Source organism: Trachurus japonicus, chromosome 15 (genome assembly GCF_045865225.1).
Source record: "Trachurus japonicus isolate A0001 chromosome 15, Traja_1.0".
NCBI lineage: Eukaryota > Metazoa > Chordata > Actinopteri > Carangiformes > Carangidae > Trachurus > Trachurus japonicus.
In genome coordinates, this window is record NC_140921.1 from 21,259,556 (window position 1) to 21,282,299 (window position 22,744).

At 44.0% G+C, this 22,744-nt stretch overlaps 2 protein-coding genes across 4 annotated transcripts in view; one reads left to right on the forward strand and one right to left on the reverse strand.

Moving 5' to 3' along the window:
* Positions 1-12,278, forward strand: part of micu1 (mitochondrial calcium uptake 1) — a 30,886-nt gene extending 18,608 nt beyond the window's left edge. For both annotated transcript variants that reach the window (XM_085800424.1, XM_085800423.1), the window contains exons 6-12: positions 2,433-2,547; positions 4,303-4,385; positions 5,169-5,369; positions 7,232-7,369; positions 8,918-9,026; positions 11,102-11,191; positions 11,363-12,278. In XM_085800424.1, the coding sequence (XP_085656550.1) occupies positions 2,433-2,547; positions 4,303-4,385; positions 5,169-5,369; positions 7,232-7,369; positions 8,918-9,026; positions 11,102-11,191; positions 11,363-11,523 (897 nt within the window). In that variant the 3' untranslated portion in view covers positions 11,524-12,278. The remainder of the gene's footprint in view (positions 1-2,432; positions 2,548-4,302; positions 4,386-5,168; positions 5,370-7,231; positions 7,370-8,917; positions 9,027-11,101; positions 11,192-11,362) is intronic.
* Positions 12,279-15,929: 3,651 nt separating this feature from the next.
* nolc1 (nucleolar and coiled-body phosphoprotein 1) lies at positions 15,930-22,490 on the reverse strand. Of its 2 annotated transcripts, XM_085800426.1 has the most exons (15): positions 22,356-22,490; positions 21,960-22,015; positions 21,224-21,384; positions 21,003-21,112; positions 20,788-20,899; positions 20,544-20,671; positions 20,410-20,430; positions 20,289-20,373; positions 19,758-19,895; positions 19,603-19,677; positions 19,150-19,503; positions 17,623-18,942; positions 17,323-17,453; positions 17,129-17,212; positions 15,930-17,027 (listed from the first exon to the last, which is right to left on the reverse strand). In XM_085800426.1, the coding sequence occupies exons 1-15, from the start codon at positions 22,464-22,466 to the stop codon at positions 16,869-16,871; spliced, it is 3,045 nt and encodes a 1,014-aa protein (XP_085656552.1). In that variant the 5' UTR covers positions 22,467-22,490; the 3' UTR covers positions 15,930-16,868. The 2 variants fall into 2 exon arrangements, with proteins under 2 accessions (XP_085656552.1, XP_085656551.1); XM_085800425.1 differs by having other exon boundaries at positions 20,289-20,430.
* Positions 22,491-22,744: the final 254 nt, after the last annotated feature.

A 22,744-nucleotide genomic window follows, 5' to 3' on the forward strand; every position in this document is an offset into this window, starting at 1 on the left:
GCAGTGCCACCAGCTCCATGGAAAAGGTTTAAAAGAACAAGATTACATCCACAGCACAGCTTGATATACGCCTGCTATAGCTCTGTGTCTGCCTGAGAGCGCAGTCTTACATCAGACGTTTGTTGTGGAGGTGTACAGTCTGATAGTCCACTGTATATGAGAGAGAAAGGGTGAAAGCTGTATTGTCAGCTCTGAAGTGAAGTCTGGGACTGTAGACTGAGATCCTCAAAGAGAGAGTCATATTCTCTTCTCACTGGGACACAGGCAGCATCAGAGTAACAAAAAGCTCTGTTTATTAGTTAGTATGCCCGTGCACGCTCTGAAGTTTCTCCTTTTATCAGATGAGTATGCGATTTGGCTCCAGTCGTTGTTGCTATTACATTTGGTTTTTGTTTTCCTTTCGATGTTATTTTGGCTACGCTGGGGGGGGGGTTGCTTTTGTCCTTGACTCGGGACGCTGAAAAAAGGGGAGTTATTGTGCGTAATATGCTCTGTGCCTCTGTTTTGATCATTATAATGAGGCTGAGCGTGTTTATGTCTGTGCCTAGTTGTGCATCTGTCTGTGTGGTGGTGAATTTGTTCTTGCCCACTGAAATACACACCTGTGCGGTTGTGTGGACCCTTTTTTGTGGACTGGCATTAGGGCTCTGGCTCACCTCAGGCCCAGAGAGTGCTTTTTGTCTCTTTGTTCCAAACTGAGGCGGCCAACACAAACCTCTTTTTATTCCTCTTCCTCTTTCTTCCTTCTATATGGGCAAACTCTGTGTCCATTTCTACTATTTTCTTGTGCTTACACACATACACACGGCTTGGAAACCTTCAACTCTTATGGCATCAAATGTTTTTTATTACCTCAATCTGTCTGTCTCTAACCTTCAACCAGTATCACTGCTTCCAAAATAACTATTTTCTCTTTCATCCCCTTTTCTCTCTCCCACTCCCTTCTCCCATATACTGTAAATACCATCAAAAATAAATATGAGTATGGAAGACCACCATTTGCTGTATTTGCAACATTGATTTGTAAGAGTCAAGATGGAAACAAATTGGGCATATTGATGTTTTTTTAATCACTTGACTTAACCAGCCATTATACAGTCTATATGTCAGGAGGAGGGAGTCGGACCACAGGGGAAAACACTTGACAGAATTTGCTCATGTTATGTTTTGAAGGGGGATCCCACTACATATTATTCAAGTATGTTTTTTTCCAATTAAATTGAAGAGAATATATAGCTTTCATTTGTACTGTGCACTGAGTGTACAGCTTCAGTGACAACACTGATGGAAAGATATTGTATAAGGGGACTGACAATGCAAATGAGTAGAGCGGCATCATTTTGTATTTCGGGTAAATCACAGCCTTTGTTTGATTCCCGTCTACTTTTGGCAGGCATTGTTGTTCATGTGTGCTCATTTTAATTACAGACTGCAAAGAACCGCAAAACATAATTGCGTTCCTAATTTGAGTGGTATCCCCCCAATTATCTTGTTTTGTGCGTGCGTGCGTGTGCTTTTGTGTGACAATATGAAGGAACATGCGTGTCTTTGTTGTTGAAGGCCCTGCTAAAGACAGCAGAGGCCATGCTGTTCTCTAACAGTTGTCTCTCCTCCTTCCTCCTCCTCTGAAATGGGACGCTTGCAGACGGAGGTAACTTCACGCGGGCTCAGAGTGGCCCGGCCTCCTTCTCCTCAGGCATGCTCTGTCCATCTGTCCACTCTCTTTGGTGGAGCGTCCTACTAGTTGGACACTTGTCTTTCCAGTCTCTATCACTGAGTGTGTAGTGTGCATGTGTTTTTAAGTCACACTTTCATGCAATGCTGTGAATATACACATGCTAACCGAAAAACTGCGTCTGTGCATTTGTGTGCGTGCGTGCGTGCGTGCGTGCGTGTGTGTGTGAGGGAGAGCTAAGGTCACTTTGTTTTTAACAGCTACACAAATACTACATTTCGGTTGTTGTGTTAAAGACATGGTTAATCAATCGTCTTTATGTTTGTGCTGCGGTCTCTTTGTGATGTTTTCCCTCTCTATATGTCCGTCTCACACTGTGAGTAAAACCTCTGGTAACGTGTTTTGTACTTGAACTGACCACACACTAATCGTCACCACCACCACCACCCTCCACCTGGCTGTTTGGCTTCATGTGTACGCAGCACTTGCATGAATGTTATTACGATAAACTGTCTATACACGGTCATCCTCACACACCGAGACTACATGGAATCTGTGTGTGTGGAAGTTCAGTATGTGTGTACGTTTCTGTGTTTGACCGTCTCTAATTGAGACACACACACACTTGCTTACACACACACGACGCCACACCTGGGGCAGCTGTTCAGGCCAGAAGGCTCGTGCTGAATCATGTGAAATGTTTTTAATTATTTATTTTTTTCCCCCTTGTTTTAATTGTCCCGGCCTGGATGAGCAGAAGATCGCCCAGGAGAGGGAGAAATTTGCAGATGAGGACAGCATATTTTTCACACTGGGAGAATGCGGCCTCATCTCCTTCTCTGACTACATCTTCCTCACCACCGTGCTGTCCAGTAAGTACATTGTGTTACTGCACTGTCATCCCAGAGGTCTCATAGTCCATCCCATTCAATCCCATGTCCTTAAAATCTTCTACAGTTATCACAAATCAAGTTGGTTTGTCTCCTCTGTGTCTTCTCTTTGCTTTCTCACTGCATTAGTTCAAACGCCGTATTTTACATTCTAACAATCTTATTAGTCAGTTTTGTAATTTGCCTTCCCATTTAGTATCATCTCCAGTTATGTAATGCTAATAATGGGAGTCTACCAAGCTAGCTGCTTTTGAGATGTTGTGTTTCTAAGAATCTATTTATCTTGAACTTGACCTATCTTTGTCAGTGAGTGGATACACAGAGTACATTTCACATGAATGCCTCTTTTCTGAATGTGTCAGAGTTCATGATAATGAAATTAAAGCTCTGACTCCTTCCACTGCCATGACTAGTAAACCTCTCTCTCCCATCTTAGCTCAACCATTTATTATAATCCATTCATATAGAGGAAGTCTCTGGGGAAGTTTTCAAGGGCAAGTCATTTTTAAGCAGACAGGACAGGATGCTTTATGGCTGGTTTCAATCCATTTAACACAGCCACGAAAATAGTACAGAGGACATATTTTGCCCAACAGACGCACACATTGGTTAAGGCCTCATGGTGCTTGATGTTTACTGCTTTCATGTGTGGTCTAAATCCTATGAGAGATAAGAATGGATGAAGCTTAATATTCCTGTTAAAGGAGTTGGATTAGCAAAGCATTTCAATTTATAGCAAGTGTACAGTAAAGATGTGGAGCTTTTAAAGGAATTAAACACATAAAGGTCATATAATTTATGTATATAAATAATAATGCTTGGCTGTGCTTTGTATTACTGTCATCATTAGTGTCAACAGTGTGCAAATTATAGCTTGTGTATACGGTCCTTAAAGACAACAAAGAATAGGCCACTGTACCAAAACAGACGGCATTGGGTAGAAAACATAGATTATAAAGGTTAACTTAATAAGGCAAACAGAATAAATATTATCATAGTTACAATAAGAGAAATTTGTGAAATAAAAATTATATATGTGAATGAACTGCAAAATGAGCATTGCAGTCATTTTTCTACAGAGAGCTACCTATCCATTCCCCGTGTTTTCTTTTTCATCAACATCAGGTTGTGGGTGTTGACACTTTGAACTCAGCCTTGTTATCATGCTGTACTAAAAACAGATTTCACTTACTCTGGCCGTGTGGTCACTGATGTGAAGTGGGTGTTGTAACAGACGCTTAGAAAATAGAAAAAATATACGGTAGATATAAACTGAAACATAACTGATGCATATTAAGTATTTTAGAGCAATATGTGTTGGCAGAGCAGGGTCTCCTCCTGCAGCTCCCTTGTTAGTCGTTAGCTGAGGGTGAGGCTGGTTGTGTTTAGTTCATTGTGCAGTCTGAGGAGCATCTTTAGAGCATCGCCCCATGTTGCACTACTGGGGCGTGAGACGAAGGCTGAAGATGCTGCACAGTTGATGTATAATGGCTGAGTCAGTATTGAACTCTTTGGCATCCTCTGGGTCGATTCAGTGTGATGTGCTGTTTTCATATTGTGCTGCACTGATTTGAGGATGTGTATCTGTGTGTGTGTGTGTGTGTGTGTGTGTGTGTGTGTGTGTGTGTGTGTGTGTGTGTGTGTGTGTGTGTGTGTGTGTGTGTGTGTGTGTGTGTGTGTGTGTGTGTGTGTGTGTGTGTGTGTGTGTGTGTTATATCTGTGTCCTGTTGTGCTCAGCTCCCCAGAGGAATTTTGAAATTGCTTTCAAGATGTTTGATCTCAACGGCGATGGAGAGGTGGACCTGGAGGAGTTTGAACAGGTTAGCAGCTCATCTAGAAAACAGCTGTCACACACAAACTCAAGGAGACGCAAGGTTAAAGGGATAGTTCAACATTTTGGCAAATTGGCCCATTGCCATAATCGCTATAGTCATAGCCGTTTTCGAGGTAAATACAGGGTAAATACGGAGACTGCTTGCTGAAAAACTGTCCCTGAACGCAACGCGCATCAGCGGTTTTGTATGAATTTACCTTGAAAACGGCTCCGTTTCGTATCGTTTCCATAGCGTAGCTCTGATGCGCTCCGCCGTACTGAAAATAGCTTACACCTACAATTAAAGGTAATGAACCTACTGCTATGACTATAGCGATTATGGCAATGGGCCAATTTGCCAAAATGTTGAACTATCCCTTTAAAGCAGCAACCCCACACATTTAGACTGTGCTTTAATGTATATAGTAGCTCAGAATTACATTACTGTAACCTATAAGACACGGTGACAGTCCATAAAGGTAGATCCCTGTATTGCTGCTCTGCACAACTGTGGCATTTTCTTAAGAGGGAAAAGGGGATGAGAAGTGCTGTGCTGCAGGCTGCAGCAAATCTTCCACTGGATCTGAAAGGGTTCCTGAAATACTTCACAGTATGATGATTTTGATAGAGGTTTCAAAACTTACACCTCTATCTCTTAGATAACTTTTGTCCTTTTTTGAATTTGACTGCATTGAAATGGGAATAAACCAAGAAATAGTTCTGAATGTTAAGTAAAAATGACAATTTCACGAAACAAAAATGAGCTACCATGCAACCCCTTCATCCTTAGGTCCAGAGCATCATACGTTCTCAAACCAGCATGGGCATGCGACACCGTGACCGCTCCACCACAGGAAACACCCTGAAGACGGCCGGCTGCAGCTCTGCTCTCACCACCTACTTCTTTGGAGAAGACCTGAAGGGAAAACTCACCATCGGCAGTTTCCTGGAGTTTCAGAGGAAACTGCAGCACGATGTACTCAAACTAGAGGTAATGAAAGAGGAAAGTGAATGAGCGGATAGAGTGTTATATTGAGAATATTCATCTACTGGTTTACTGTTCTATTGTGTATTGAATTAATTTGAATGTTATTGCTTTGCTGTAATCTTAAATCTTAGTCTCCTCTGCACCTGTTCAGGGACCACGCATGAAAATTAACAGCTTTCTAACTCGAAGGAAGTCAGTCTTACTGTCTTGCGTAGAGGATAGATAGATAGAGGTAGAGGATGACAGATACTCTGTGTTCACTGCTGTCAGCACTGGTCAGTGTCACTCTCTCAAAGCTGTAACACTTAAAGGTACCATCCCAGGCGGCTCATTTTTGGCAAAATTATAAAAATCTGAGTATATCTGGTTAAGTATTAGACAGTAATCGATGACATACGTGATTTGACATATCAATGATTAAGGAGCAGGGGCCAAAATATGGCCTACGAATCAAATTGGTCTCAGACAACTTTGGTTGGATGGTCTGTCTGTCAGTCGAACTGCCAAATCATGCAACCGGCCAACCGCCATCTACGTTTACGGGACATGTTTGTGTCACGGACTCGCTGTGCCACAGGGAAGAGAGCTGTGACACCGGGCCCGAGGCTCTGATCATGCAGGTTTGGTTTTCAGCAGCAGTGTGGAAGGCACATCACAATTGCTTCCAAGCCGTTTGATGATGGTAAAAATTAAACATAAGGTAAATGTCCTGCATAGCTCTTCTGCTCTGTGTTACTCCAATCAGAACGGTCTGTTTTACATAGCAATGGTCTATTTAATGGTTTTGGGGATTCCTGATTGGACAGAGGGGGTGGGTGCTTATCAGTTGTGCAATTTGGAAAAAAAATCGTAAGTCCAGCCGCCTGGGATGGTAACTTTAAGTAATACGAGCCATATTCTACCTCCTCTCTCTGCAGCACCAGTGACTGATCAGTGTTGTTGAGCATATGGTTAGTCTTTTAATTAGTGTGGGTAGAGCCTAACTTGCACGCTGAACTGTAACGGGCGCCTTCGTCTGAAACACCGAGAGTAGGACTGGAGCCGGAGTTGGAGCATCTGCCAGAAAGAAATCACTATCTGTCAGGTCTTAATCATACTACAGTGTTCAGAGAGTGCACTCATACTGCCACAAATAAGGTTGTCACCGTTTTAACATGCGTTTGCCTTCTCTCTTTGATTTCCGAGGCGGCAGATGACACTGATACCCACAGTAAAAAGGCTACAGCTGGTAAAATATGTCACAAACTCCTTGTTAGATCCTGATTGGGTGAAAACCCTAGGAGAAGTGAAATTGAAATCTGAATTCAGAGCTTAACATACAGGTGTTTTAAACACAGAGATAATACCTACCCAAGTAATATATCATCCACAACAACAGAGGTCACACTGCACCTCACTGAAGGTAGATCCTCCAGGGGTCTATGAATAGTCGGGTCACCCCTGAAATCTTCACTCCGGGCTTATTGTGGCTTAGTCATGAGCTGCTACGTGCAAGTGCAACAAATTAACATTTTGAGAGGTTGGCACGTTCAGAGACAAGCAGAGAGAGAGAGAGAGAGAGGTAGTGGAGGAAGCCGTGTGGCTGTCAAACACCCTCAGACATAAATCGAATGGATTGACCTGACACAGCCACACAGGCCCACTGCTGTGAAGCCACGCTCCGTCGCAACACAGTAAAGAAAAAAAATTGCACATGTAGATTTAATGTCACCAACAGCAGCTCCACACATGATTCAACCTGAAGCCTGACGCCAGTATTTACTGTTTCCCATCTCGCCATGTTCCCCTCCTCCTCCTATTCATTTGTTTGTCCCACTGCATAGCACTCAATCTTCATGACTCTCTCTTTTCCCCCCCTCCTCCAGTTCGAGAGGAACGACCCCATGGATGGAAGAATCACAGAGAGACAGTTCGGAGGCATGCTGCTGGCCTACAGCGGCGTCCAGTCTCGTAAACTCAAGCAGATGCAGAAGGGACTGACGAAGATGTTTAAGGATGCACAGGTAGATAAATCTCATACTTGCACATAACTCTGGGATAAGTGATTGGTACTCTGTGGTTATATATAGTGTAAGATGTAGTGGAGTAAGTGTTTTACCTAATTGGCCTACATGCGAGGATGCGTGACAGACGGTGTGCGTGCCTGAGGGAAAAGGAGCTTGTGCTGGGACAGTGTGAGTGTGTGAGAGAGAAACTGGCTGAGAGGTAATACATCATTGGGAAAGGACACCACATTCAGGGCCTGACGTTATCCACCTCATTGACACTCTCCGTCCCCAACTCCTCTACCTTCCACTGTCTCTGTTTGTGGTGACCAAATACAGAGCAGCCGGTTCTGAGTTAGTCCTCCATCTCAGTCTGAGCTTCTCCATAAGCTCTTTCTCCGTCGGTGTCACCTCTCCATCGCACTCTTGTTTGTCTCAGGCTTTATCCTACTCCTTGTTTGCTCTTCTGTCAATCAACATCTCCTTGTTCAGCTATTAGTTTGCTTCCTCTCGCCATGCGAGGTTTCTAACAAAAGAAAAAGACTTTCTTCTTTACTTCGGCCAGCCGTTCTTTCGCCAGTTACAGCCACGTTACATTAGGCAGGATAATGGCTCCGCTGGGATAGACCAAACAGGAAGAATGTAGAGGGTTTTGTAGCCAAATGTTGGATCGGCCTGTCCCTTTTCCTGTTTTTCCAGTGATTAGCATGAGCTTGTGTTCGGTTACATCTTAATGAACACGATCAGTCAGCTGACTGAAGTTAGGCCCATGCATATTATATCTCCAGGAGAAAAAGTCCCATCTCTGCTTTCTTTTTAAGTTAATGAGAATCACATATTAGCATGTTGGTGTACATTAAAGCGCCACATATGTCAGATTGAGCGATGATGAGGTGACTCCTGATGGTTAAAATCGGTGATTAGCAGAGGAAAGAAAAGAAAATGAAAGGATGCTGCTGTTCCTCCGAGGCATGAGAAAGAGATGAGGCAGGGTGTTGCCAGACTTGTGTCTCCCTAAGGAATTAAACTGCAGTAAGCATCTCTCTCCCTCTCTTCCTCTCTTCCTCTCTCTTCTCCTCTTTCTGTTTAACCTCTCTCTTGCCATCCCAGTGTGTGTGTGTGTCTCTCAGTGTTGCCATTACCTGTAATGCGAATGAGAGAAGTGTCATTTACTGCCTAGTACCAGCTGCTTGCCTTTCTTTACAAATGAGCTCATCAGCAGTGTGACAGCTGCGTGGCTGTGTGTGTGTGTGTGTGTGTACAGTATGTGCATGTGTGTCTAAGATCGTCTGTTCCACTGTTGGTCCACGGCTCACCGCTCATCCATGTGTGTCGACAGCTTCTGCCCGCTTCTTCTTGTCATTTGTGTCACACTGCTGCTGAGCTGCTCCAAAAATGTACACGGTGCAGTCGCTCCTCTCGCCCATTACAATGTTTAGTTGAGTTTTCACAGGATAGCTGTGCTGCCGGCCTGTGCAACAAAAGAACAAAAAAAATACCACAGGAATGATTTGCACCTGACATTTCTCTAACTTTTCGTCTTGAATATTTGCTTTACTCTGGCAGGGAATCACATTCGAGGAGGTGGAGAATTTCTTTACTTTCCTAAAGAACGTGAATGACGTGGACACGGCCCTGAGTTTCTACCACATGGCCGGTGCCTCCATAGATAAAGGTACGCCCACACTTGCCCTTTTCCTCTGACATTCTCTCTTTCCTGCTCTTTAATTACTGCTCTCCAGACTTGACTCTTGTCACTTTCATCCTCGGCGTCTCAGAGCTGTTAACACTCCAGCCACCCTGATCCTCCTCCCACATCTCTTTATGCCTGGCTGCGCTCCCAATCGCAGCTCAGCCACTCATCATCTGTTTCTCCATCCCTCCTTTCATCCATGGCGTCTTCCTTCAGGCCCTCAGGGAGTGCACATGCTTTAATCCATTGACCACGAACACGATGCACATATGACGGATCATTTCATAGCGCTATTGACTATTGATGCTCACTGTCTGCTCTACTGAACTGAACCGACCCATCATTGTGTCTCCTCTCCCGCCTCAACATTAGAAGTGTGTAGTGTGTGTATACAATACTGAGGGCTGAAGGATACTGAAGCATTAGGAGTCCATCAAACAGAGATCTCAGAATAAAACTCTAAAATATGTCGGTCTCGGATGAATTGGTGACATCCGTGGTTACCATGGTAACAGTAGGTGCAGCAAACTAATATTGGAAAAACCAACCACTCACTGAGCAGCAACTTCGTCAGAAGTACAACAGAGGAGCAACTTGTGCATGTTTACAGAGAAGCCAAACAAACTCAGTTAGTTTGAATAGTTTAGTCAGTAGTTGTTTTTTCTTTCCTTTGTGCCATGAGCAGCTGTCGTCAGATTTTATACACTCTAAAAGAGAAAACTATATATATAAAAAAAAGTTGGTTTCCTTGCTGAGGGGTTATCACCTGCATTTGTGTGCCTGCTCCCTCTCCCTCCATCTCTCCTTTGTAAAAATAAAGCCAGATCCACTGTCAAACACTATAAAGGATGATTTCCATCTTGTTTTGTTGCTGCATTTCTGATAATGATGGATATGAGCAGCTGTAAACACGTGTTTCTTGGCTTCTTCACATCCTTTGGTTTCCTAGTTGAGCACTTTAAATGTGAAGAAACCTGTGGCTGTAGTGATACGGCGATTATTTGATGAGCTGTGTCCCTGGTTTACGGCAGTGATTCAGCTTTTTAATGTCTCCATATGTTTTCTGTCAGCACATCCATTAGTTCGGATTCGCTGATGAAACAGCTGCTGCTTTTAAGGGAGAGGGTCTATCCTGAGGTGCTTGTTTCCACTGCATGGTTTCGGCTGCGTGTCTACACGGTAACAAGCCGCGTGTCAGTTTTTCTGTGTGTGTGTGTCAGTATGTTTGTGTTGTGGCGGGATTTCGAAGACGTCAGGCTTGTGTGGGTTCGCACAGAGCTTCCAGGCATGGGCTGTAAATTGTCTCTCTCCATCCTTCTGTTGTCCGTGGACTGCCGCCTTCTTCCTGCTCGTCCAGACTAAATGAGCTCCTGTAGTTCTTTCTTCTCTTTTCTTTGAGTCATTTTCTATTATCTCTGTCATCTCACGGTCAAATCGGATGATTTTCCACCATTTTAGAAGCTTTCCATTTGACGGCGTGTTATCTGGCACAGCTCATTCTTTTTTAAAGGTAGAAATGAAGCCAGCTAATAATTGATGATATATATATATATATATAAGATATATATCATCCTAACCCTCTCCTCTTTTCATGCTCCTCCGTCGCCTTTGAAGCCAAGTGATCGATAATTATGGTTGAGACTTTTCATCTTTTTGTCATGTATATGTTTTACTGAAATGACCCTGAGGCTTTTTCCTCTCCCCGTGTCTTAATTTCCTTTTTCTTTTTCTTTTTTTTACTCAGTACACCTCTGTGCCCTCCCACCCTCCGTCTATTTTCTATTCCTCTCATCCAGTCTCATCTGTGCTGGATGTTCTGACACGTCTGCTCCTCCTCCTCCGCCCCCTCAGCCCCTTCGCTCCCTGTCTCCTGTCTATCAGATCGTCGCCCCGGTGAACGGGAGCCCAGCCTGCTATCGATCCAAAAGCAGTTCGCACTCACGCACGCTCTCCTCCACATGGGCCATTTATGAGCTGGCTCGTATGAGTTTGTCACACACCATTGCTCTCTTTCTCAATCTCTCTTGTCTGTCTCTCTCTCTCTCTGTGTGTCCCAGTTACCATGAAGCAGGTGGCCCGCACCGTGGCCAAGGTGGAGCTGTCGGACCACGTGTGCGACGTGGTGTTCGCCCTGTTCGACTGTGATGGTAAGAAGCTGACGGCTTCATCCGCAAGCTCTCCCGAGCTCCCTGCCAAATGATGCCCCCGCTGACAGATGGAAATCACCAATAAATCCTCTTACTTCCTCCCCCTCTATTATTTCATCACCTCCTTTCCCCTTGTCCGTCACCCTTCTCCCCTCTGTCTGTCTTCCTCAGGGAACGGAGAGCTCAGTAATAAGGAATTCATCGCCATCATGAAGCAGCGGCTGATGCGCGGGCTGGAGAAACCCAAGGACATGGGCTTCACTCGGCTGGTGCGTGCCATGTGGAAGTGTGCCCAGGACACCGCCTGGGACTTCGCCACTCCAAAGACATAATGGAGACAAGAGACGAGGCGCGAGTGTGTGTGTGTGAGAGAGAGACAGCATGTGAATAAAGCAACAAACGCGTCATCAGCATTCACCTTCAATAGATTTTAAATGGACAATTAATGCAACAAACTCATTAGGGCTGCAGCTCCGAGGGGCCTCATCGATCATTAACACATGTCGCTGTAGTTCAGGCTATCAATACAGTGAGTGAAGCATGCTGACACAGCACTGTGTGTCCTGACGGGCTTCTCTAGTGTGCCTCCCCTAGGCATTGTGACTATTTTGTATATTTTAAAATATGCAATCAAACTTGTGCATATGTAATTTTTTTTTTTTGCCATATTCTTAGAGGAATGCAGTGTCAATGTTAAAAATGGCACTTTTATATCTGTGTTAAACATGTTTTACTGCAAAAAGCCAAGTCCAAGAAGCAGAATCGATCTAATTCGACCTTCAGCTGCATAATTGCCTCAGTACGTCCTTTCTACATTGACGACAGAACCTTCATTATTTCTGTGCCGGGACAGAGAGCAGAAGTCTGTAATCTCGTTAGCACCTCCTTCATTCAGTCCACTAGCTCCAGCTGCAACTTTACTCTCATTTTTGTCCCATAGAAGATCAATGATGTTTGTCTTTTGCTCTGCAGTGTCCTGTTCAAAGTGTGTATTCTCCCAATTATGATTATTGCTCACTGAAACACTTTATATAAGATGGATGGTAAAAAGAAAATGCTCTATTAAAGATGTTTTAATAATGTAAAACTGATTAAGCTTTATTTCTAAACGACTGTTCTGCTCGACTTGCGAGTTGAATTGTTGTCCTGCCATGTTCTCATTTTCACATTCTGACTCTGAGGAAAGCGCAGTGGAGGATTAGCACGACTAATCTGTGGGGCACCGAGGAAGTCATCTGTCATGAGTAATCAAATGTGGTGTAACATTTTTAGGCAAAAAAAAAAATGCACGGTTGATTGTATGCAGTTGCTCTGAGTGTGTGCCAGAAGAAAATATGGTAATGTGTGAGTGTGTGTGTGTGTGTGTATGTGTATGCAAGAGCAGTCAGCAGTTTAGTCTAATTGAAATGGACAGGATGGGCAGTCCTCGGCCTCTGCTGCCCATTAAAAGATTGTCCTGCAGCCCCTCCGCGCACTGTGCTGCATTGGCCTGAGACGAGCTGGCTCGCTCCTCACTCACATTGCAGCTGACAGAGGGAAGTGGTGCTCAGGAGTGATTGCCGGCCACAGATTAGGTTGAAGGGCCCTTCATCAGTATTCCTTGCCAGACTTCTTTCAAAACTCTCCCGTCTTAAACATTAAGTCGTCGTCCAGTGAAAGCCACATATCTCCAAAATGTCAACTTTTCTCCAGCTAATTGTGTTCAGCGTTGTGAAAATGAATTCTGAACTAATCCAGTGGGATCATTTTCTCAAGCCATTATTATTCATTAACTCCTATTCACCTAATTTGAAGATGCATGGTTTTCTCTGGGTGACCACAGTTATTCATTCTCATGTCACAAACATCTCATCTGTTGTGCAGCACTTTCTCCACTGGGGAGACTATGAGTTATTTCCATGGACCATTAATCTGTTGATTGTTAATTAACTGAAAAATTAATGAGTCAATGCAATGTCTGAAAAAGAAATTATAGGCTATGCTAATTAAATTTTCCCACAGCTGAAGGTGACGTCAGCTCAACAGCCTTTATATGTTTAATAAAGGTATAAAACAGAAGAGTGGTGTGCACACAGAAATGTGGAACTGATCTACTTGAAAGAATTATTTTCTGTTCACTGAATTTATTTAACTAACTTTTTCCAGCACTAATAACAAATCAAAACCCTTTAACTGTGCTTCCCCATAGCTCAATGAAGGCTCCTGTGGCCCGGGGTGATTTCATAGTCGACAGCACGCAGCCAAGCAGCAGCGTTGCCCCCGAATGCATCGAGCCTCTCTCGCAGTGAAAAATTGCCCAGTAACAGCTCTGCAGTAGCTGTGCAGCACGCCCTCCTTCTCAGCAGGTCAGCCATGTAAACCCCGAGCAGGCACGCTCCGCCAGGTCTCCCTGCTTGTTGAGCTCTGGAGCTACACTCGGTGGTTAACTGTTGTCAGAGCTGTGAGAGGAGAGTGGATTTGGAGTGGCTGCAGACCTCCCTCCTAAGTCAACACTGCTTTATGTACAGGCGCAGAAATGTGCACAACATTTGCTCAGTGTGCGTACACATGAAGTGTAGGGACAGGGCATGTGCTGTTCTTCTGAAGGCATAGGCATTAGACTTTTTTTCCACCCTCACACTGAATACAATGAGTGTGTGCTTCATTGAGCCACATGTCATGTTGTGCCATCTGTCATATATTGTTAGTTAATGCTAAAGAGCAACCTTCCATTCTTACATATGTGCAAGGGTGTAATTTATGGAGCAGTTGGGGGTAAATTAGACTTGTCCTTTTATCAAAGTTCATGATTTTGCAGTTTTCCACGTATTAGGGCACATATACTGACATTTTGCTTAAAAATCCCTATATGGACGCTGATCTTATACCCCCCCCCCTCCAGTTTTTACTGCCAAATGGAGACAACCACCTATCTTTGATTTGTATGAGTGTGGAGTGACAGGAGCTGTTAAAACCAAATCAAGCTGCCACTGCTGTGCTGTGAAATGCACATCAGACAGCAGAGACGGCGCAGCACTCTGTATTCCTGAGGCAAACCTGGTGTTATCATTCTAACAGTGAACTGAAATGTGTTTACAGATTAATGAGGCCAAATAAATGTATGAACATAAAGCTGACAACAAATACATGATAAAGAGGTTACTTAAAGGGACCGTTCACCCATTTCCATACACAGCTCATGTTACTTTACTTGTTGAGTACTTCTCTGTTATTTAATTATATATATATATGTATATACTGTATATACAGCTCTGGAAAAAATTAAGAGACCACTTCAAAATGATCGGTTCCTCTGGTTTTACTATTCATAGGTATGTGTTTGAGTAAAATGAACACTTTTGTTTCATTATATAACCTACTGACAACATTTCTCCCAAATTCGAAATAAAAATATTGTAATTTAGAGCATTTATTTGCAGAAAATGGCAACAGGTCAAAATAACAAAAATATAGATCTGATAGTGGAGCAAGTTTTTCTTCCTTATTACAAGCACAAAAAACTTACTTTCACTAGCAGATTTTTCTATTTATTGTGAATTTAAGTGAAAATGATCTAAAAACAAGTTCATTTTTAGGTAATGAGTCTTATTTTAAGTGGAAAGAGATTAGTTTTGACTAGAAATTAGACATTTGGACAAGAAATAAGACAAATATTCTTGGACAGATGCTGAGTTTTTACAGTGTACTGAGTATTAGTCAGGGTCTTACGCAGAATAAATCAGTCATACAAAGATTAGACTACTGGGGTTTTTTATGGGCCCCACTGGGCGCTGGGCCCTTGAATTATCATCACCTTTCTCCCCTATACAACGGCCCTGTTTAAACTCCTACCAATTCAATGTTACGTTAGGTAAATGAACCATCTGTGCATTTACCTTTACTTTGGTGCAAATCTGCCGATACGGTTCAGATCTAATCTTTTTTTGGAAAGTGACGGTATTCAGGAATCTTTACGATAAATTAATTGTGGAGTTTAATACCACGATTAATTGTGAAAACAAGTAATTGTGACATCCCTACTGCCATACATGTAGAGATAAGGGTGATTTATTAAGAACATTTTGGAGTGCCTAGGATAAAAGCCCTGATGATGTCATGGTGACCTTTATATTTACAGCAATATATTTGATTTGGCTTAGATGCTTGTGAGTGTACATTGTTCTTTTTGCCATTTTTATATTGAATGTCTCATTGTATTTCCCAGTTTAAAGTGTGAGTTAAATTGGCAAAATAGCCCTTTAAAGGTGCAGCCCTCAACTGTTTAAAATTCCTGACTTCTGCATCATTTATGTTGAAACAGAAAATGTATCACATGGACCCGTGTTCACTGCAGAAAACAAACAGCAGGGACGGCTGACCGAGGCGTGGACACAGCAGCCACTCTCCTAACTGTCCCATCATGGCATCAGGTACTAAGGTGGGTGCACATTTACAACTCAACAAGCCATACAGTGCTGAAGCAGAGATGCCTGACTGCCATCTAGTGGCTTTGATGAGACATTGAAGTTGATTTTCTGAGTCAGTGTAAGATCAAATTTTTTAAGAACAAAAGGAGCTGCTGCCTTAATTTTACAGTTTGTTTTCAACGAGGATTAATGTTACATCTGAGGCCAAGCAGCTCGTAATGTGTGGATGCCGACAGGACGGCCCGTTTCTGTGAGTCACATATAAATGAACGGTGAACAGAGCCCGTTCAACTGAAGACATGGTCAATTTGAAGGAAAGACAGAAAATAAAATTCAAATCGCAGCAAAAACATTTAATCTGTTAGCTTTCTAAATACAGCTACAAGGTAATAAAAAAAAATTAGTTCATTCCAAAATTCAAAAAATTGAAATAAAATGAATCATGGCTCATGTTTGTATAATTAACTCAAGACCACAGATGAACAAAATAGGGAGGGGCTGGCAGGGGCATCATTACATCAGAAGAAACGATAGTTTCAAAGCAAAATGGCTTGAGAAAAACATGGGAAGAAACATGAGGTCCTACATGTTGATATGGAATAAAACTTAATAAATACATAGTATAAAACTCAGTTCTACTCACTAAATGCTTTTTGTGTAATAAGAGAAAAAGCCCAAGCGCACACCCTCCCCACATTTAAATGTAGCCACATAAAAATTAACAAACAACCAAACACACTTCAAGAATCCATGTGATCCATTACAAAACCCATTAGCCTTTTTAAACACAGAATAATCTGATGGGATGGCTGGCAACCATTCATACAAAGATGAGGGGGGGGGGAATCATGCTACCAAAAAATGACATTTGTGATTTGACAGTAAAGCTCAGGTTAACAAAGAGGAAGAAGAAAAAAGGGGCCCAACACACTCATTGGCTTTAAACCTTTTCCAGGTGGCCTGCAGCCACCTAGTGGCTATAAGTATAATGTCACATGGATGTCAACCAGTACAGTCTGAAGTCACAGTTGGATACATCTCTCTCCTGCCGACATAGAGATCAAACAAACTGTGTCCATTACAAAGCAGGGGCAGCTAACTAGGAGGAAGAGGCAGCTCAGCTCTGCAGGTCACAGTTTGCCGTCAGTGCTGCTGCTGCTGGGTGATGATGACAGAGGGACTGGATACAGAGGGAAGAAGCAGGCGACTGATAGTCCTCATCACGTAAGTACAGTACAGTTCAGGTGTCGGTGACCACTGTGAGACGGTGCTCACTCACTGTCAAACTTAATAGAGTTGATAGTGGTGGAGATGGCACCGCCGCGGTAGCTTCCCCTCTTCTTCTTCGTCTTTTCGTGCCGGAATGACTTGCCTTTTGTGAATTTGAGTACGTCGTTGGCTTTCTCCCCCCAGTCCCCTCTGGCTCCATGCTGGAATCACAAAGACAAATGAACATGACGGTTAATTATTCTGTCAAATCAGCAATCTTAGTATCCACTGCTGCTGCTGCATAGATGGTGGCTGAACTCACCTTTGCATGAAAAGAGTTGTCTGCAAGACGAGGGTCCACGTTTACATCTTCCTCTCTTATTCTACGGAACGGTACGTTGGTGGACTGAAACACAAGTTATTTCCTGTCATGAAAACGATCACTTTTTCCCAGGTGCCATTGGCTGAACATGAATGCGACAGAGTCGTTTAAAAAAAACAAAAAAAACATCTTACCTTCTTATTGGCTTTAGGGAAAGTCTGAGGTGTCGTTGTTGCTTTCTTGTTTTGGGGTGTTGTCACTTCTGTTTCATCCTCTTCACTTTCTGATGATGACTCGTCATCTCTTTTTCTCTTTCCGTTGGTACCTGCATGCATTGGAGACAAGTAGGAGATCAGTTGTAGCAGTGAACTCAGCAAGTGTTGAGATAAACTACATGTAGCTTTAAAGGCCTATAAAAGCAGAGTAAGGGCTCTGAGTGCGTCACTCTCCCTGTTAACTGACCACATTACGTTGAGTGTTTGTTTGAGATATACCATTTGTTGTGGGGGTGGTGGGAGCTGTGGCTGCTTTCCGTGGTGCTTCCTCCTCATCGGACGAACTCTCTGAGGAACTGCTGCTCTCTTTAGCTTTGGCTGCTGGGGTCGTCTTTGCCGTTGCAGGGGTCGCAGGTTTTTTTACTTTCACTTTTGTGTCTTCCTCCTCTTCAGAGCTACTGTCACTGGAGGAGGACTCTTCTGCCTTTGCTGGGGCCTTGGCTGCACTGGCTGTCTTGGGTGTTGCTGACTTGCCGTTGGCGACTGCAGGCTTAGCAGGGGTGGACTTGGCCTCTGTCTCAGAATCAGAGCTATCTGAGGATTCGGAGCTGCTCTCAGCCTTCTTTTTTGGAGCAGCAGCTGCCTTTGTAACAGCAGGTTTGGGTGTTGGTGCGGCCTTCTTTGGCTCCTCCTCATCACTGGAGCTGTCGTCACTGGAGTCGGCAGGAGCCTTGGCTGCAGCTGCAGGCTTCTTGGCTGCTACTGTTGCTGGAGCTTGTTTCTTGGCTGCAGGCTTAGTGGCCTCCTCCTCCTCTGAGCTGTCAGAGTCTGAGCTGCTCTCTGCTGCAGCAGGTTTGGCTGCAGGAGTAGCAGGCTTTGAGGCTGGGGTTGCTGGCTTAGACGCTGCAGCTTTAGCCTTGACTGGTTCTTCATCTTCAGAAGAGGAGTCAGATTCTGAGCTGCTCTCTGCTGCAGCAGCTTTAGCTGCAGGTTTAGCTGCAGCTTTAGCTGCAGGAGTAGCAGGTTTTGAGGCTGGGGTGGCTGGTTTAGCTGCCGCAGGTTTAGCCTTGACTGGTTCTTCATCTTCAGATGAAGAATCAGAGTCTGAGCTGCTCTCTGCTGCTGCAGGTTTGGCTGCAGGAGTCGCAGGCTTTGAGGCTGGGGTAGCTGGTTTAGCTGCCGCAGGTTTAGACTTGACTGGTTCTTCATCTTCAGAGGACGAGTCAGAGTCTGAGCTGCTCTCTGCTGCAGCAGGCTTGGCTGCAGGAGTAGCAGGCTTTGAAGCCGGGGTAGCAGGTTTAGCTCCAGCAGGCTTGGCTTTAGCTGGTTGCTCCTCATCTTCAGAGGAGTCAGAGTCTGAGCTGCTCTCTGCTGCTGCAGGTTTTGCAACTGGAGTGGCAGGCTTTGAGGCTGCTGCTGCTGGCTTAGCTGCTGGCTTGGCTTTCGCCGTCTCTTCCTCATCCTCAGAGGACTCCTCACTATCAGAGCTGCTCTCTGCTTTCTTGGCTGGGGGTTTGGAGACAGCGGCAGGTTTGGGTGGAGCTGCAGTCTTAGTGGCAGGTTTTGCTGGAGCCTCATCTTCAGAGCTGCTGTCTGAATCTGAGATAAAAGGAAAAAAAAAACATTTGAAATGAATGCAGAAGAAAGCAGAGGAGGAGGTAGAAATTATATTTAGGTAATAACTGACAGTACTCTTGATGGATTGGAAATTCTGGCCTTGATCTAGCAAAACAGGCAAACGGGTTCACAAAATAAAAATCCATCTTAAAGGAATGCTGAATGCACATGTTTTTTGGCCTCTTTTACCTGAAGATGAAGACTCAGCTTTTTTAGCTGGAGCAGCCTTGGCAGGTGCAGGTTTTGCTGGAGCCTTCTTCACAGCCGTCTCCTCTTCGTCTGAACTGGAATCCTCCTCTGAGGAGTCTTCTTTAGCAGGTGTGGCTTTAGCTGCAACAGGTTTAGCTGGGGCAGCCTTAGCCGGAGTCACTTTTGCTGCGGGTTTCTTCACCTCTTCTTCCTCCTCTGAACTGGATGAGTCTTCATCAGAGTCGTCCTTTTTAGCAGGTGCAGCCTTGGCAGCAGCAGGTTTGACTGGGGCTGCTTTAGCTGGGGTGACTTTGGCTGCAGGCTTCTTTCCCTCCTCTTCATCCGAGCTCGAGTCTAGAAAGATCATATGCATGAAGAAAAATGTACGTCATCACACATTCTGCAGTAGTCAACTCCACGTAAAAAATGACCAAGCTGAATCCTGATCATTACCTGAGCTCTCAGAGCTGGACTCCTGTTTCTTTGCAGCAGGTTTGGGAGTTGCGGTCTTTACCGGTGTTGGTTTTGCTGTGAACAATTACAGTGCTGTTAGATATGCTGTTAAATGCACTCAATAGTTCAACCTGAGAAAGCTGAGCACCTCTTACCAGCTACTTTCTTTTCTTCCTCCTCATCACTGCTGTCATCACTGCTGTCTGAGGAGTCGCCGTCCTTGGCCTTGCTGGCTGCTGGTGCAGCTGGTGCTTTCTGGATTGAAGCAGGAGGTGGAACTGCACTGTAGGCTCCTGACAAGACAGAGGAAGTTGTTCAGCATCATTATACAAAACACAGGATCATGCCAGGTTGGACAAGGCGATCAGCTCTTGGATGAGAGAGATGAAACCAGACACAGGTAAGAACAAACAAGTATTGGTGAGCGGGGATTATCATACATCAACATTGTAATTGGTGATCACAAGTATCAACATATTTCTGCACTTTCCAGATAGAAAAATCAGACCATTTTCTCAATGGCGAAAAGATGACAGGTCAGACTCTCTATCCTACAGAATACATATGAAAGGTTTCCTAGTGTTCAGTGTCACACATCTTTGGTAACGAGGCAATGCTGGGTTATTTCTGTGTCCAAGCCATTGTGCATACCTATTGACATACAGCAAAGTTTAAAAAAAACATACCTGCTTTGGGTTTTTTGCTGGGAGGAGCCTCATCTTCTGAAGAATCGTCTTCACTGCTCGATTTAGCTGCAGCAGCTGCAGCAGGCTTAACTGGGGTGGCTTTGACTGGAGCGGCTTTGACTGGAGCGGGTTTGACTGGAGCCTATCAGGAAATATGAGGTACAACAATCAGTATTTGACATTTTTCTACACTGTGAAGTTAGGACAATTAGACCATACAACAACACTGAGTTGTGTTCAGATTCTTGCACAAACCTTAGCTGGTGCTTCATCTTCAGAATCCGAGGAGCTGTCCTCAGAGCTGCTGCTCTCCTGCTTTTTCTGACCTGCACCTTTAGCAGCAGCAGCTGGTTTGGTTGCTGTGACTGCACCTGCCTTAGGTTCTATTGATCAGAGTTATTTATTAGATTAAAATACATATTTTGATTGGCTTCATTTTAGTTGACAGATAAAAACAGCTTCATCCCACAGTATTAATGACATTTGGTAATAAACTAACTTGTTGCAGGGGTTTTAGCAGGCTGCTCATCCTCAGAGTCAGATTCTTCACTGCTAGAGCTGCTGTCTTTCTTCCTCCCAGCAGGAGCAGCAGCGACTGGTTTCACAGCAGCCTGCAAACAGAAACAACATTTAAATAACAGCACTGACCTTTCCTAAACCCCACAGCGATGGCTAGACGTGAGTTGCATCTCAAGTTTTAAGTCCTCCTCCTACCTTTGCAGGTGCCTTCTTCTTCTCCTCCTCAGAGTCACTGGAGTCCTCACTGCTGCTGGATGCAGCCTTAGCAGCTGCTGCTGCTGCTGGTTTAGCAGGCACTGCTTTGGCTGTTAAATCAAATATACAGAAATCATAATGCTGTAGGTTTCTAGAAGGCACGTCAGTGAAAGAATTCAACTTGCCATGTCTAATCTCTTAATCAAACACATTGCCGTTACCTGCAGGGGCTGCCTTTGTTGGTTTTGCAGCAGCTTCTTCATCCTCACTGCTGGACTCTTCACTGCTGGAGCTCTCTGTGGTGGTTTTTGCTTTCTTGGCCGATGGGCCATTTGGAGCCTCCTTACTGGGAGTTGCTTTTCGTTTCTTAGCCTCAGGCGATCTAATTAGACCCATGGTGACATTAAAGTGAGAACCCATTCTAAAACAGACCTCATAAGGCAATTGTAAAATGACAGAAATTTAGTTGAAATTTAAACTAGCGCTCTCTCCTCAAGCTGAACATAAGATGGTACACTGATGTCAGCTTCAGTGTGTAAGCATAAGGATATTGGAACAGCAACTCGGATGACTGTATACATTTATGTTTTAACAAGGCAAATGCACATGATTAATGTCAGTGTAATTCCCACTGACATTAATCATGTGCATTTAACTAATTGTTAAATTGGTCAAGAAGCCATTTTAACTGTGCCCATGGGCCACTTATTAGGTTTGCCTTTAAAGTACATTTCAATTGTATAAGAAATAAATCTCATCCCCAAATGTAAGTGTGCTAAGCCAACAGTCTGACATCGACTCTCTAGGCAGACATAACTTATATAATATGCGTCGACATTTGCACTGTCGAAGACCCCACAGTGGCTTGGTCATGTTTTTCCAGATTTGTCGATATTAGTATGAAGTTAACAAATGCAAGCATTAAATGGACTGATATGAGAACAACAAACAACTCACTTGACCCAGAAATCGAAGATGTTCACCAGATTTTCTTCGTTTTCATCCTGTGGAGCCTGTTAAGAAAACACATGGAGCACCAACTTAGCCAGTTACCTCCTGTTTTACAGTTTAACAGTTAGTTTCAAGTTTCCAATAACGCAAAAAACAATATGAATCCCCTTTGCTTTTTTTTTTTTTTTTTAAATGGAAACAGTAATTAGTATAATTTAGACCAGGTGGCAGCGGACACAGGCTGTGCGTGAGCCTCTACACGTGTTGCCTTCCCCGGCGTCACGTTAGCTGTAGGTTCACTCCTCGTGCAGTCTCTCCCTGCGTGGACAACTTCCACTCGAGGTGCGTGGAGACAGACAGTGCATCCTGGTAGTTGACCACGCTGCAACAAGAGCCACCTACCACTTTTGTCTGCTTCATGAACTGCTCCGCCGCCTTCGTGAACTTGTTGTCGCGCAGAAATGAATATACGCATTTGTACAGGTCGCTCGGCACCGACTTCTGCGCCGCCATCTTCACCACGCTCCTTCTGGAAAGGAAGAAAGTGCCCGGAACTTGGCGCGTAATGACGACGTCGTTACACGCCTCTGAGAGTGGATGGGTCACCCCATTGAAAAAAAAAAGAAAATCCACGCCACATTTTTAAAAACAGAAACCACAGGATAATTGTAATTTACCTGCATTCAAATGCTTAAGAATTTTATAAAGCTACAAAACCCCCCCTATCTGTTGCATCTAGAAAATAATAATTCGTAGTTGCAAAAGTTCAAGCCCTAGATAAAAAACAAAAA